The 15,902-nt window shown below is 37.4% G+C and overlaps 1 protein-coding gene across 1 annotated transcript in view; it reads left to right on the top strand.

Moving 5' to 3' along the window:
- Positions 1 to 10,666, top strand: part of CWC27 (CWC27 spliceosome associated cyclophilin) — a 94,630-nt gene extending 83,964 nt beyond the window's left edge. The window contains exon 14 of the mRNA XM_054282193.1: positions 10,254 to 10,666. Coding sequence (XP_054138168.1) covers positions 10,254 to 10,416 — 163 coding nt within the window. The 3' untranslated portion in view covers positions 10,417 to 10,666. The remainder of the gene's footprint in view (positions 1 to 10,253) is intronic.
- The last annotated feature ends 5,236 nt before the right edge of the window (positions 10,667 to 15,902 follow it).

Genomic DNA, 15,902 nt, shown 5'->3' with positions numbered 1-15,902 from the left:
TGGATGGCTTCATGTCCATATTGTGTAATTACTAGTGTTGTCCTCTAAGTTATTTGTAAAAAACCTCATGTAAGATAATGAGGATTAAAACCAATTCAAATGGATGTAATGGCGTGCATACTTAAAAGGCGCTGTTTAAAATCTCATGTGTCGTAGAAAGCTTTTAAACCTACCTTCTTCTTGGTCATAAAATATCTTGATCTGCACATAGATCAGATGCTTTACGCAGATCAGATCTCCTGATTTTAGCAGAAATTGAAGGGAATAGGTCTGGTTTTACTAATTTATTGGTTCTGTGGACAAAAAACTCAAAGAAGTTCAGTGCTAATCATTTAAAGTACAGCCTGGCTTATATAAATCAAATACTGTAATCTGTTCCCAATTCTGAATTTCAGAAAACCTCAGTGGGGCCACTTAAATATTGTGGGAGCATTGGGTGCTAATGCTGAGTTCTTTTTGCCAGGACAATAATTGCAATTTGAGTGTACAATTTTTTACCCAGTTTGTAGAGATAGTTTCATTTTACACTAGAACAAACAGAAAATAAATCTGTATATTAAATGAAGGTATTCTCTATCCACCATCAACAATTGTGCCCTCTATCTTCTTTAAGAAACATTTTTGTTCATAATAAATGGAAGTTTCCTTTCAGAAGATTTATGATTGCTTTCATGAAAAATATGGGACAATTAGGAGTGGAAACAGACAATATTTTACTTACCTTGTAGTCTCACAGTAAAAGGTTTTGTAACAGAGCGATTTGGGTCTTAAAACAGTATCAAGGCATCATTTTTTAATGTCTCTTGTAGAGTATAGGCTAGAATTGGTTTGGACTGGGGTATTTTTTAATTGAAATAGTAATTTTAGAATCAGTAAATTCTGAAGTTAGCCAGACAGTTTTTATATTACAAGACTTAATTTCTAATAAGAACTAAATCACAATGCACACTGTCAGTATTTAATCCATATACATTTGATAATGTGTTTCATTTTATTTCCAGGATTTCCTATGTACTGCAGCATATACTATTTAAATTTTCAGAGTGAAGTTCTTCAGGACAGACACCTAAAATATTGGTTATATTTCTTTTATAAACCTTGTTTAATATACACTTTATAAAATGTAGATTTTTTTTCCTACAAAACTTCAAATTCAGGGTTATGAAATACAGCTTCCTCAAGATTAGCGCCAGGCTTTGCAGCTTCAGTTGCAGAAGCTTAACTGACAAACACAGAAAACCCCTGAAAACTAAGCTGCAGTCTGTTTTACATGCTGATGCTAGCTTGGGGAATGACAGAAAAAGTGCTGCTGTAATTTATGCCAGTGAGGCACAAAGATGGATTAGAGCCATGTTTGCTCCCCTCCTCCCATCCAGACTTGAGCCAGCGTTCCTTCACTAGTCTGGAAAAACTGGCTCTATATTAGGTCTCTCCTGCTAACGCCATTGATTTACTCAACTACATTTTTTAAAAGTTGACAAAATACTTACTTGATTGTTACAAAGGATAAATGAATGCCAGAGGTCTGTATTAGAAACACATTGGAAAGAGAGGTTTCTTTTCTGTTTGGCAAAAAAATAAGCGTTTGTTTGGGTTTTAGTACTGCCACTAACCTTTAAAGGAAGAAAAAAAAACCACTTCTGCTGTAAATCTTTCTTTTTTCCCTCCAGTTTAGTCTCCACCTTTACCCCTGTACTGCTAGAATATGGTCAGACCTTGCTTGATTTGTAAATGCCATCCCCTACCCCACTGCTTCAGTCAGTAATTCAAATTAACAAATTGTTCTTCTGCTGACATTGTATATTGATTGCCTGTAGCTGTTCAGCATGTCTGAGAAAGTCAGAGCATTTAAAGTGGGGCTTTTTGCTTGTTTATTTTTTGCTAACTCCCTGTATCTGGGTTTATTTGGACCAGGCATCTGAATTGACTACTGTTTGACTTAAATTCAGAGATGATCCATTTTTCAGTTAAGGGATATCTAGTGTTAGATTTACTGTCTGGAAAGCTGATCTTTTTTATTGCCAGAAAATCTAGTGAAGAATGAAAAAATAATCTTCTAAATCTTTATTAGCCTGGCTTAAGCTTCCTGTATATTTACACACCTTTCCAAGCACCCCAACTTCATCGCATTAAATGACAAATCTAAGAAGTAAGGATTTTGATATATTCAGAATGAGAGAGGGAAGGGCAAATGAAAAGGGAGAGTGCCCATAGAAATCCGAATGTTTTGAAAATCTGAGTATTTTTGTGCTAGAAATATTCTCCTCTCCTTTCTTTTCGCTCCAGCTGTGTGCTGTGTTGATAAAATAATGCCTATCTGCTTGCGTTAACTTGGGGTGGTGATTTGCTGACTGACTTCCGAGTATCAGATGTTGTACAAGCTATTGCCAGAGACAGTATGCTAGAATGGATGGATCACTGGTGAGTTCCACCATTGTGGCTCACATATCCCTGTAGTAAATGCTATGTAGAGCTTTTCTTTACGGGTGTGCTGTCTGGAATTTACATTTTAGTCTTCCATACCAGTCTACTGTACCAGGAGCAGTTGTCTATTTAAAGCATCCATCTTCTCACATCAAACTACTTAACATTTTTGTGAAGGGGTCAAGGATGTAGTGTAAATATACTATACATATGAATTGTTATAGAACAGAAGCAATATCAAGATAGCATAGGATAGCTCAAGATAGGATAACTGAATTTTATTCAGAAAAATATTTATTGCTTGAAAAAATAAGTCATCATAGTTATTACAAATAAGGTGAGCTTTTTCATAGTTAAGGTGATTCTCCTTCTCTTAGAAGGTTATTTACAGTTAAATGTTCTTTCAAGAGAAAAAGATTTTTAGTACTATCTTGAGCAATCCAAGAATACAATACTATATTAGTCTTCACCAAGATTATGTTACTTTGTTGTTAGCTTTGCAAACAACAAAGGGGTTCTTTTTAAACTGGAGGTCCCATGGTTAGTGAAAGTATTAGTTTCTTTTTCTAATTTTGGCAGTGATTGTTTTGTGATAATCAAAGCATATTACAGTTTAAATAAACTATCTCAGAAAGTATTATATTAGAAATATCTGCAAAAGTTCTGTTCTCATCATTTTATGCTATAGACCAACACAAAGGATCCAAAACTTGCTGGTTATTCTGAAGAGGTTAAGCCAATTTTCAATCCTCCAGTAACTGTAATATACAAATTCAAAGGGCTAGTTAAAGTTACCAGAAGTGTATGGCCTGACTTTGTATAATATTTTTAAAGCATGTTTTTAAAGCATATTTTTGTCTTTTACTTGCTTAACACTAGGGACATTTTTGCTTTGTGCAAGAGCAGCAGTAATCACTCCATTGTAGTGATGGCTTAACGCAGCCATCAGCCAAGCCCCAGGCAGCTGCTCACTCACTGCCCCACCTGCAGGGTGAGTCGATGGGTAAAACCTGAAAACTCGTGGGTTGAGATACACACTGTTTAACAGGGAAAGCAAAAGCCCCACACACAAGCAGAGTGAAACAAGGAATTAATTCCCTACTTGCCATGGTCAGGCAGGTGTTCAGCTATCTCCAGTACAGCAGGGCCCCATCCTTCATGACAGTAGGGAAGACAAACACCATCACTCTAAACATCTCCCTTTCCTTCTTCTTCCCCCCATTTTATATACTGAGCTTGATGCCATATGGTCTGGAATATCCCTTTGCTCAGCTGTCCTGGCTGTGTCTCCTCCCAGCCTCCCAGGCACCCTCAGTCCCCTCCAGACCACCACGGCAGCAGCAGAAGTAGAAAAGGCCTTGGCTCTGTGTGTGCCCTGCTCAGCAATAACAAAAACATCACCATATCATCGACCCTGTTCAGCACAAATCCAAAGCACAGCCCCACATCAGCCACTGTGAGGAAAGCTAATTCTACCCCAGTCAAAATCAGCACAAACAGCTGAAAACTAAAATATTGAAAACTACAATAGACTCTTCTGGGTCTTGCAGTTAACCTCAGGAGATGCAGGGTGGGGTGGTGTTTATAGCAACAGTAAAATTTTAAATTTCTGTGTAAAATCTGTATCATAATCACTAACATAGATTAGTAGTAACTACTTACAAAGTAGTAAGTGTTTTATATGAATACTTAACCTTTGCAATATGGCACATAGCTGTATTTATAACTATTTTCTCACTACTCTTCTGGGCATTTTTTAGTGTTTAAAACTTCCATGGAATAACTAATTATTTGGATTTTGATAGATCTGAATAGCAAATTATATTTCTCTTTTTAAACATCAAGTCAATAAACATGAAAAATACAGGGTGTTATGAAAGTATTAAAAAAAGGGACAAGATATCCCATCATTAGGAAGGGAGATGAGGAAAAAGAAACAAGGAATGTGGAATGATGAAAACAAGTACTTTAAAAAAGAAAGAGTGAAATCTCTTAGTGGTAACAATCACAGCAGAAACCTAGGACCAGAAATTATTCCTAGAAAGCATTGTGTGAAACAGTCTCTTCTCCCAGTTAACAAGTGATAGGGCAAGAGCCTTAAGTTGTGCCAGGGGAGGTTTAGATTGGATATTGGGGAAAGTTTTCTTTACCACAAAGGTTGCCAGGCATAGGAAGAGGCTGCCCAGGGAAGTGGCTCCATCCCTGGAGATATTTAAAAGGCATGTAGATGTGGCACCTCAGGACGTGGTTTAGTGGGCTTGGCAGTGCTGGATCAACAGTCAACTTTTTTGATCCAAAAGATCCTTCCCAACTTCAGTATCTATGGTTCTCTAATTATTAACTTGCTTAAAGTGAAATCACATCCGGTTTGGCAAACTAGGTGTGGTGGAAATGTGTGATGCAGTGTAAGGCTTAAATACCAAGTGCTACAAAGGGATACAAGCTTTTGTAGGTAATTTAGCACAGCTCCAGTATTAGGAGTTAATGAGACAAACAATACTTAAGGAAATTGTTTTCTGAAGCATCTTTTTTGAAACAGAAGTGGCTGTGTGAAACAGTGATAATTAAAGAGATTAATCCATCTTTGAGACTGGGTCTATCAGGATACTTAGGATATCAACCCTCATTGCTGTAAGAATTAAAAACTACTTCAAGTACTTGGTAAAAAATAGTTTTTCTTTTAATTTTCTTTTAATGATAAAGGAGAGAAACTTGGATTACCAAACTACTTTGCGTGGAAAGAGAGATTATGTGTTATGTTACACAGGAAGGAAAACAAATCTGGATGTTGAGATAAAGCAAACAGAAGCTACAAAATTTTCTTACAAGAGTTGTATGACACAGAGCACTTAGTGATAGTTGCAGATTTCATTAGAGACACAAAAATGCTCCCTCTCTTCTGCTGCATTGTGTTTACAAAATTATTTTTAAAGCTCTTGGACACACTTTTGCAAGGAATAATGACAGCAGCCTGATCCAAGAGGCTTATTTTGCTTGTAGCATCTCAATTCAAAACATTTTTTTAAAAATGGAAGATTAGATGTTCAAAATTCCCTTTGTTTTATGGCTTTGATATTCTTTTTGCCTTGTTCATACTCTTGTTCTCTTGCCTTGATTTAAAATTCATATTTCTTTTTAATTGTCATTTGAAAATTTTCTTCACTTGATTTACATTTTGATAAGTCTCTTTCTCTCTGTTTTTGTTTCTCATTCTTATCTTTCTTTTAGTCTTTCCCTTCCTCAATTTTTTTTGTAGTCTTAACTGGCTCTTGGTCCTTCTCAAATATCTCTTCTTCCTGTGCCACCCACTATTCTGCTGGGAGCAGAGAGACTGCCAGTGAGTGCATTCTTCCAGAAAAGCCTAATTTTTTTTTCCTTGGGAGAGATATCTCCTTTGCTTTGATCTGTGGATTCTCATCTGTTTTCTCATCTGTTCACTTGAATTACTTTTCTGTCCACTGCCTAGGTATCTTGAGGATGGTGGAAGAAAAGTGCTAGAATATTTTCTAGATTAATGATTTTTTGCTTACACTTCAATATTTACTGTACTTGAAGGAAAATTAGAATTAAGTAGAATATAATTTACAGAAAGGAGTAGTGTCATTGTTTTTGTTTTAAATATGGGATGCGTTGTGAAATTGAGAAAATAGGAAGCCTGTTACTTGCAATCAATGTTCAACTCAGAAACAAATGGTACTGCTAGTAATTATGGTTCATATTGGTCCCATTTTTTTAGACAGCCTATACAATACAACTGAGTTTCTTGACACAGATACTTAATTCTTCTGCATTCATTTTAGGCAACCTGATGAAAAGAACCAAGGCACCAGGAAGTTTGCTCTGCAGGGCCATTTGTGCAAGGAAAGTCAAAGGGGGCAGTAGGCAGCTGGTAGCAAACAACAGCTATATCAGTTTGAAAAACAAGTGTGGTCTTAGGCAATACAGCTTTGCACTTTAATTTCACTTAGTATAAAAATCACTGATGCATGAGTGTACCTGGAGGTTTCAACTTTATACATAGAGCAAAAGCATAGTGCTTCCTTACTCTTGCCAAGATTCAAAATTACTCAATTCACTGACTGCCACTTCAGTTTCTCCCAAAAGGAGTTCTGGAAAGGCCAAAGCTTTTGGACCATGTGACTTCTTTTTATGCTACACTTAACATGACTACCAGCTGTCAGCAGCTGGCATATGGTTCAGATACAGTGCATGGCTCACACATCTCAAAAGCAGAGGGATTACAGTGTATCATATCTTTTCTTACAAGTACGGTCTCACTAGAGTAGTTCAAAAGAGCCTGATCTGTTCACTGACCTGAGAATATCACTAGGCCACAGGAGTATCATTGTACCTTTGAAATCCTTTGCTGTTTCTGAAACTGTCTTAAATTAATTTGTGTATTTCAGTCCAAAGTTTCAAGACATTCCATTTTTGGATTACAGAAGAGAGCCAGCTACTTAGTGTTCTTTAGTAATATGAAAGGAAAGAAATGCAGGGAAGCTTCCCCCCCCCCATGACATGGGATAGGACTGTGGTCAACTTGTAGGACGCTGTCATCTGGTCAGGGTAAAAATCAACTTCTTCAGCAATAAATCCTTGCAAAGAGTCCTTATTCATTTTTGTTAAGATGATGAGCATCTTAACAGAAATCTTGTGATTGTGTCTTCTATTTAGGAAGAACAACAACTTGCACAACTAGGTACTTCAAACACAGAGTAATCAGTTTTGGCAAGCTATTTTATTTTACAACTTTTTAGCAAAAAACTAAGCTGCAAAATCAAGGTTTTGTTTTGTTTTGAGTTTTGCTTGCTAGAACTGACTACTTCTCATCCTTTAAATTTTGAAGAAAAGTGGACTTTAAAATTGAATATCTCTCTTATATAAAATGAGTTGTCAACAATCAGTGATAAGCACAAGTTAGTGGGTTCCTGAAGACCAGAGACACAGAGATAACGTTACTGTTTCAGCACAGTGACTGCAGAAACATGACTGGGGAGCTCCTCACTGAACCCAGGAGCATACAGAAGGGAAGAGAGTTATAAACTGAACAAGGAAAAGTCTTATGAAACTTGTATTTGTGGACCTAACTCTGCACTTGGAAAATTATGCAAAGGCACACTTCAGTTAGAGGAACTTGAGTAAGATTAATTTAAATTCAAATGCTTAATATAGAAATAATTATTAAATCCTTCCTATGTTCCTTTAAAAAAAATTAATTGCTTTTGAAGAAAAGTATTCACTGTGATTCACCATTCATATAGGTGCAGAACAGGTCTACCTGGGAAGATGAGTGACTTGCAAAAATAAATTTAAGGCCACAGAAGGAAAATATTTCTTAAAATCTCCACTGCAGTCTGTGTTTATTTTGCTTTACCGCTGAGATGCTGCATCTACAATTCATTCTGGGAATATCAAAAAGTTTCTTAATATTGGCTTATTTTTAATCACAGCTGGGAGTGTCTTAGTGGAAAGTTACGCATAAGAGTCAGAGACTATGACTTCTTTCAGCTCTTGGGGAGAAGTAAATATTGCTTAGTCTGAATCTGCTGCATGTAATTTGCAAACTACTTGGGGCACTGTATGGCCTGATCTAAGAATTAGAGTTACATTTAATTTTAATTCCTGTCAGTTGTATCCTGCAGGTTATGTCCTGTGCTGTAGTATTCTTGGAAAACCTGAGTTGATGAAAGGACTAAGTGTGACTACACTTCTACTTACACTCCCATAACACACTTTAAAATCATGCACGGAGGAATGACTCCATCTCTTAGGCCTGTACTTTATTCATACTAGGACAGAGGGATTTGATATGTCTACTCATCTTTAATAAGTTGAGAAGAATATGACAAATGCAGAAAGCATGTTAGCTAAAATAAATTACTTCAGTCCCTCCACTGTGAGACAATGTTTTTATAATTAAACTACAAATATGCAACCATGAGTCACTTTGATGGTACATTATGTTATTCTGAACTGTAGAGATGACTAAAGAAACAAGTTTGGGTGTTAGTAGTGTGGACAGGGTTATAAACTACCTAAGTTTCTTACACTGGAAACAACTCTTAAAGTATTTATGAAACACATATGTCAAAAATCAGTTGTGATGAAAATTCTCAATGTTTGTTTTTAGGAATTTTCTAAGGATTCAAGCACATCACATATGGTCTATAGTTTTGATTTTTTTTCTGGTTTCATTAATAGTACTATATTGTCATCTGCAGTAACTGAGCTGGTTCTCCCTCCCTTTATGTATGGAGATTTGCACTAAAGCTCTTTGAAAACTGTTTAGTTCAGAATGTTGTACATGTTGCAAGAGACCAGTAAAGCAGTGCTTCATTGGCCACAAAACTTTCCTTTTGAAACTTGCTCATTTTCCTGGGTTTTCTGTCACTAAGACTGTTGACAAAGACAGGCTATAGAAATTGATCAGATCAGTATAGTTCTTAAGTTGTCCTATCAAAGTCAAAGACATTTTTGAAAATTGATCACACAGAATCCAAAGGTTAAATGTGGGTTTTGCCTAGATATATGAGTTTGCCCTGAAAAAATAATTTACCACATCTCTGGGCAACCTGTTCTAGTGTTTCACCACCCTTGTCTTAAAAATGTCTTTCTGATCTCATCTTAATATGGGCTCTTTTGGTTTAAAACCTTTACCCTTTGTCCTGTAACTACAGGCCCTGCTAAAGGGTCTGTCACCATCAGTCCTAGTAAGTCCTGTTGTGTACTGCAATAAGATCTCCTGAGAGCCTTCTCCTCTCCAGGCTGAACAGTACCAACTCTCAGCCTGTCATCACAGGAGTGCTGCTCCATTCCTCGGATCATCTTCGTGGCCTCCTCATGCCAGGAGGTCCCCTCCAGCAGGTCCCTGTCCTTGCTGTGCTGTGCCCCCAGAGCTGATGCAGCCCTGCAGGTGGGGTCTCAGCAGAGCAGAGCAGAGGGGCAGAATCCCCTCCCTGCCCTGCTGCCCACCCTGCTCTGGATGCAGCCCAGGACACGTGTGGCTCTCTGGGCTGCCAGTGCCCATGGCTGGGGCATGTCCAGCCTCTCAGCCACCAGCACGTGTAAGTTCCTCTTGGCAGAGCTGCTTCAATCCCTTCCTCTTCCACCATGTGTTGTTATCAGTAGTTGCCCAGGTGTAAGATCTAGTACCTGGCCTTGTTGAACCTCCTGAGGTTCACGTGTGCCATTTTTCCATTATGTAACAGAGATGTTTTCAGATTACTGGAAATTTGCTGAAATTAGGAAATATCTAATGGGGTGAAACTTCTAATGAACACTAGGAAAAACATTGAATTGAATAAGGTATTTGTTTAATTAAAATTAAATTGAGAATTAAAAAGCATGATCTGAACCAAGTTAATGTGAAACAGCAGGACATGAAGCATTCCCTTTTTGATCTTCTGTGTACCTACTTCAAGCATTTTCCATGTAAACTCTTTCCCACCTTTGTAAAACCCTCCACCCTGGTGAAAGGTGTCTAAAGTGACTAATAGGAAAACTTGAGGAACACTCCCTGTTGCTGGGAAAAATTTGCCATATATTTTGGAAGTTATGCTAAATAGGAAAATACAGGAAAAGAGAATTTAGTATGTGAAATAAAATCCACAGAAAACTCTATCTGTATTTAGATGTATTTTTCAAAAGGAGTCTTTACAAAATTTTCGCCTTACAATATTAGGGTCTTCTAAGAAATTTTAAAAAAACCCCACTAACAAAAGAAACCCAGGTCAGTTCTTTTTTGCTATGACCAAAAATAAATCATGCATGTCATAATTACAAATTATAGCTTCCATTCTTTCACTGAGTTGGAGTTTGGTTTTTTGTAGGATGTCACATGTGCTTCAGTTTGAAGACAGAAGCAGAAAGGTGAAAGATGCAAGCATGCAGGATGAAGATACTTTTGAGATCTATGATCCACGGAATCCCGTAACTAAGAGGAGAAGAGAAGAAAGCAAGAAGATAATGAGAGAAAAAAAGGAAAGGAGATAAAAGAAGTGTAAAGTTAGCCAGAGCTGCCTTGGAAAGTGACTGCAATAAAGCACTGGCTCTTTTGTAAGCTGATCCTAAAAATACCACTGGACAAGTGTGAAAAGGAATCTCTCAAGAACCTGTTGTGCAGTTTTGAAGCAGAGCTATCATTTGTTTCTTAAGTTGTACGGTCAAGTGCTCTCACTGCATTCATTATCCAGCCTCTCTAAAGGTTTTTAGAATGATGTATTTAATAAAACAACTGACTTGACTTTTGTCTGTGTTTTAATTACAGTAGTCAAAATCTTTGTTTAATCAAAATATGGTAATCAAAAAGTTTTCAACATAATGAATGGGAATTTGTCTAAGTGAGGGTCAGGTTAGAACATGGAAACCCCATCTGCAGACTTTTAAGATTTTATGGAAGTGCAATTTTCATTATTTCCATTGTTCTTTAAAAGACAGGTAAACCTTTGCCTGCCTAAACCACTCTGACACAGAATTAAGATGATGCAATACTTTTCAGAATGGTCACAGCTTTTTTGAAACAAGCTAAGTTTAATTTGAAAATCTGCCTATTGTCTCCTTCTTTTGAAATACACATTCCAGTACAGATCCCATCTTGGGAAGCTGGGATAATACATTTTAGATGTGTTATTTCACTATCCATACCAGATGAATAAAAAAAGAGAATCTGAATATGCTGTAATGGTTGCTTAAACCACTTGATGCAATACCAGAAAGATCCCTTTGGTAGAATTTTCACTGTAAAGTAGTAATGAAGATTAGTAATGAAAAGTAGTAATGAAGATTAGTTTGTTAATTAGTCCAGTATAGAAACAAAGGAAATATGGTCAGTCTCATTAAAAACATAACCCTGCTTTAAACAATTATTCTGTCATCTAAAATTGAACTCAGTTGAGCTCAAGCTTCCAATTTATAGACTTTCCTCATATTTTACAACCCTGGATGTTAATATTTTTACAGATAAACAGGAATTTTCATTGCTCCTTTACAGCAATTCTGATGCCACAGGAACATGAATTATCCAAATAGCCAATAGCTAAAGAAGAGTGAACAAGGTCATTAAAAAGTGCCACCAGAGTTTTTTTTTCTGATGTTGTTTTTAGAACAAGTTCAGTAAGGTATGGTGTCCTTATCAAGCTGCCACTGCCAAATTTCTTGATAGGGTTTGAGGTGTGAGATACATAAACCTGCATTGGTGGGTTAATATGCCCCAAATATCAGAGGTTAGATTAATACAGACTATTGCTTAAATGCATAGTGCAACCTTTGAGATAAGGAGAAAACTTGGAGGTGTGAAGTGAGATCCTGTATAAAGCTGTCATTATCCTCCTCTTAGGCTGAGTGAATTATACTGTGCCATGGTGTAAAGAAGTTAAGAGGGGTTACATTCCTTAACATGGCCATTCACAAACTAGGGAGTCAAAGGTTTTTAATCATTAAGTCATTTCTGTCGGGCTGCTGCTGGCCAAGTGAAGAACATCTAATGTCACATGCTGTTCCTCTATTCATTGCTTTGTTTGTGGAGAATATTTTAAATCAGTCATTACAGGAAATGAGTATATCAAACTCCCATTCTGGTGGAGATGGGAAGGAGGAAAAGGTGGTGAACATGGGGAAAAGTGATGGGTAGATGTGAAAAAAACCCTTGAGAATCAATTCCAGGACAGTTACTGCCCCTGGAATAAAAAAATGTTGTAGTTATGTATTTTTCCTGTGAGCTAAAGTAGGATGCATGAGTCAATAAATGGACAAGTTGACTAACACCCTTCTTAGCTGAATATTTTTGCCAACTACCTGCATCAGCTCTGAGTAAGCTGTATTAGATGATTCCCAGTTTTAAGCACTAGAGAAGCCCAAAAAGGAAACTTAACTTGAGGCTTAGGACCCTGCTCATTTGGAAGAGGTTTGAAAAGTCTGGACCTTGCCCAGGACTGGTAACCTGACAAGAACAGGAGAGTAACTATGTTGACAATGTTGACATTTTCTTGTTAAGTGTGCATTGAAAGTCAGATTATCACAGCTAGTCAACTGAGAGTTGATGAAGTTGACAAGAAATGGGCTAAGGTATCTAAATTTTATTCACTGCACTGAAGCAAAAGTAGTTCTGTATTTCATTTAGGAGACATTTGGAGCAAAGTTAACAAAAGCTTATGTAAGAAGTACATTTCCATAAAAGTCAGGTAAAGTCAACACCAAGGAGTAAGAACCTCACAGAAAGAAGTTCAAATGATGATACTTGTCTGAAACAAGTAGTTTGCAGTATCACCTGTTATTCTGCCAGTTTCCCATACTGGCAGGGTAGCAGAATCATTTTAACTCAAACCTATTTCATTGATCATCTGCCATTGCTGCAATTACACAAAATGTTAAGTGGTACAGCATTGCAGTGTTCTTTTTAAAGACTGTGAAATGTGTGTGCTCAGAATTACACCTTTTATTTGTCAATTCTGAAAATCAAGTGGGAAACACAATGTGGGCAGTTGTCTCCCTCTCTGTGAAAGAGTCATATTGAGCTAGGTTAGTGGCTGAAAACTTAGGGAACAGTGAAGAAGGAATTAGTTCTATGGTAATCAGATTTTTGAATTATTATATTTCCTTAAATCTTTATTAAGCATCTCCCATGTTCCACCCTTATGACCACCACCTCACCTGTCTGTATAAGCATGAACATAATATTCACATAGTTGTAACATACAGCTAGACACTTGTCTATGCACTACCAATAAAAAGTAGTTAACAGCTGCTTGTGAAGCTCTACTTCCTAAAAATGCTAATTATGAGCACAGATTGCCCAGCTTGAAGATGAAAACCACAGTGCTTATATGTAGTAATTTCTGTAGACAAGTCAGGGTTTAAAATTGCTGGATATGCTCTACTTCCCCACCATCATCACCTGCATTTTTGAATACTCATTACATCAAGCTAAAAATCATATAAGCCCAGGCTATGACTGAATTTTGGGTAGATCTACCAAAGGTCTACCAGTATTTAGTGGCAGCTAACCTGCAATTTCAATACATCAGCTTTGCTACCAACACAGTGGGCCAGTGTTGGCAAATGTTCTGTGAGACAGTCCCTCCTGTCATACCTGCCTTTCTTTTAATATAAACATTAATGGAGCCTTTCATTTTGCAAGAGGAAATGTGACTTTCATAGCTGAAAAGAAGGAAAGGGTGGGGGAAAAGGTTTTATCAACCTTGCAGATACCATTATGTTGGTAAAGTCAACATTTTCATTTCCAAACCAACTGGGTTTTGAGTAGATAAGATCCTTCTAGGCCACATCTGCTAATAGCAAGATCCTCAAGAAGAGCATAAAGGCTTGCCTCAAATGCTGTCAGTGATGCCAACAACTAGCACAATGTGCTCTTTTTGCTTTGGAGCTGAAAAAACCCTGAAGTACAACAGAGCCTGGTTTATTTCTGTCAAATAGCCACTATGCCTAGGCTGCTAGGGGTGTAATCTACAATGCTACATTATGTAGCTTTCCCTTAGCTACTGGCTTCCAGCATGAGTAGGTTTGGGAAGAGGTTTTTCCCATACTGTCTTCTTTCCCCAGTAGAAGAGTGTCTGAACTATAATGGTTAAAATAACTACACAGCAATGTTGTCTGCTTTCGTCTAGAGGACATCAAGTTTGCAAAAGACACAATTATGTTTTGGCAACATAAAAACTAGCTTCAGACAGAAAGGATAGCTCCAGACTCTGCCTCATTCTGGCAGAGACATGTGCATCTGTCATTACTTAAATGATGACAGATTTGGGCTGTTAGAAGAAGAGGGGACTTCTTACCTGTGTGCTCTCAGTAAAAGATGTAGGTATTTGCTTACATTTTTCACTGTAACATAGAATGAGCTGATCATATAGTGGCTATAAAGTTCCTGATGACGTACATACAGCACAGAGAATGTAAACTGGAAAGTTTTTGAATGCATCTGATGATCCCTTGGTAGCACATTCTTGCCCTACTGGTATAGCCAGTACCAGCAGTTGGCTACTTCCCAGTCGAGTGCCATAAAGTGATTCTCTTTGGTTATCCTCGGCAGATGTGCCGTATTCCAGCTTGCTAATCACAAATTCCTCATGCAAACTGACACCTTGCACCCACAGAGGGGTTCTCTGAAGGGTAGGTGGCACACAGCCTGTCAGAGCCCTGTACACCTCAGCTGCTGTCACAACAAAATATTCCTCTGAATTGATTTTCACAATACTTTTTCTTGGCAGGATTTCACTTCCACTTCAGTATCCATCACAGATGGGGTTTTCCATTTGATTTTTCACTTCTTTTGGTTTTTTAAAAACCTGCTCACACAGCGCAAGTTTCATTTATAAGTCATAGATTAGAAGAGTGTGTTTAAAAAGCTACTGCACACTTGGGCACATCTTTCTTACATATCTCACACAGACACATAAGAATTGGTTTCTGCCTCCACAGGCTTCATCACCACTTCCCTCATCATCATGCCTTCCCTGTCAGCCTCTATTACCAAGGTCCAGACAAAGAATTTATGTCCTCCCTCTTCTCAACCTTTCATTTGTTTTTGCATTTATAGCTAGCCTCTGCCCCATTGTCTTCTCCAGCTCTCTTTATGTCTCCTGGCTTCCCAGTGCTGAGCTGAAAAATCTGTAAACCACCAGATAAGTCACACACAAGAGCTGAAGCTGCATTTTATTTTATTATGTGCCTGTGTAGATTCTGTACATACTACAAATGCAAAAAACATGAAGCCAAAGTTTCAGACAGTAGGCTTGAAATTTATGCTCAAACTTTTTTTTTATGTTTTTAACACTTCCTCTATATCTTTTCTTTTTAAAATTATTATTCCTGAAACCAAAATAGCATTGTACCCGCTCTGGCCACAGAATGAGAATCTGCTGATTGTAGCCTACAATTGTTGTCTGGTACTGCTCCAAAGCAGTACAAAAGCCTGAAAGCTACTATTTTTGGGAAAAAAAATCAAGGTCTTTTTTAAAACACAAATTGGTTGGTACTAATAACCTTCTACTCTTAAAGCACTGTTTTTAAAAAGCACAAGGACCCTGCCTTAACATCTTTAAATTTACAGACATGAAAGGGGACTACAGACAACAGGACAGCACCTTCTGGGAAAAGAAAATCCTAAACATCAACACATCAGGAAAAAAATTGCATTTTTAAGACTAATTCACCAAATCTAAATTTAAAAAAAGGCATTATAAGGAAGGTAGGTGGGAAATCTACCCTTCTTAACCTAGAAAATCCCATGGAAGATAAAACAAGTCCTGATATGAACAGGTTCATACACTTTTACTATGGTTCTTGTTTCTACTTTATGAAATGCACTGGCTTTGGAACAAAGCATGATGTGATGGTCATATTTGTACGTCAGTGGGTATTACACACTTGAATGTCCAGTCCAATATTCATAAGGTTATTAAGCTGCACATTTGCCCTTTGTGATTTGTTTGTAGTAGTAAAAGGGCACAGTTACAGAATGGCCC

This window comes from Melozone crissalis, unplaced genomic scaffold, assembly GCF_028551555.1.
Source record: "Melozone crissalis strain CALT ecotype California unplaced genomic scaffold, PUWL_Pcris_2 ptg000005l_1, whole genome shotgun sequence".
Lineage (NCBI taxonomy): Eukaryota > Metazoa > Chordata > Aves > Passeriformes > Passerellidae > Melozone > Melozone crissalis.
The sequence above is the reverse complement of the archived record's forward strand: the minus strand, read 5'-3'. Positions and strand labels throughout refer to the sequence as shown.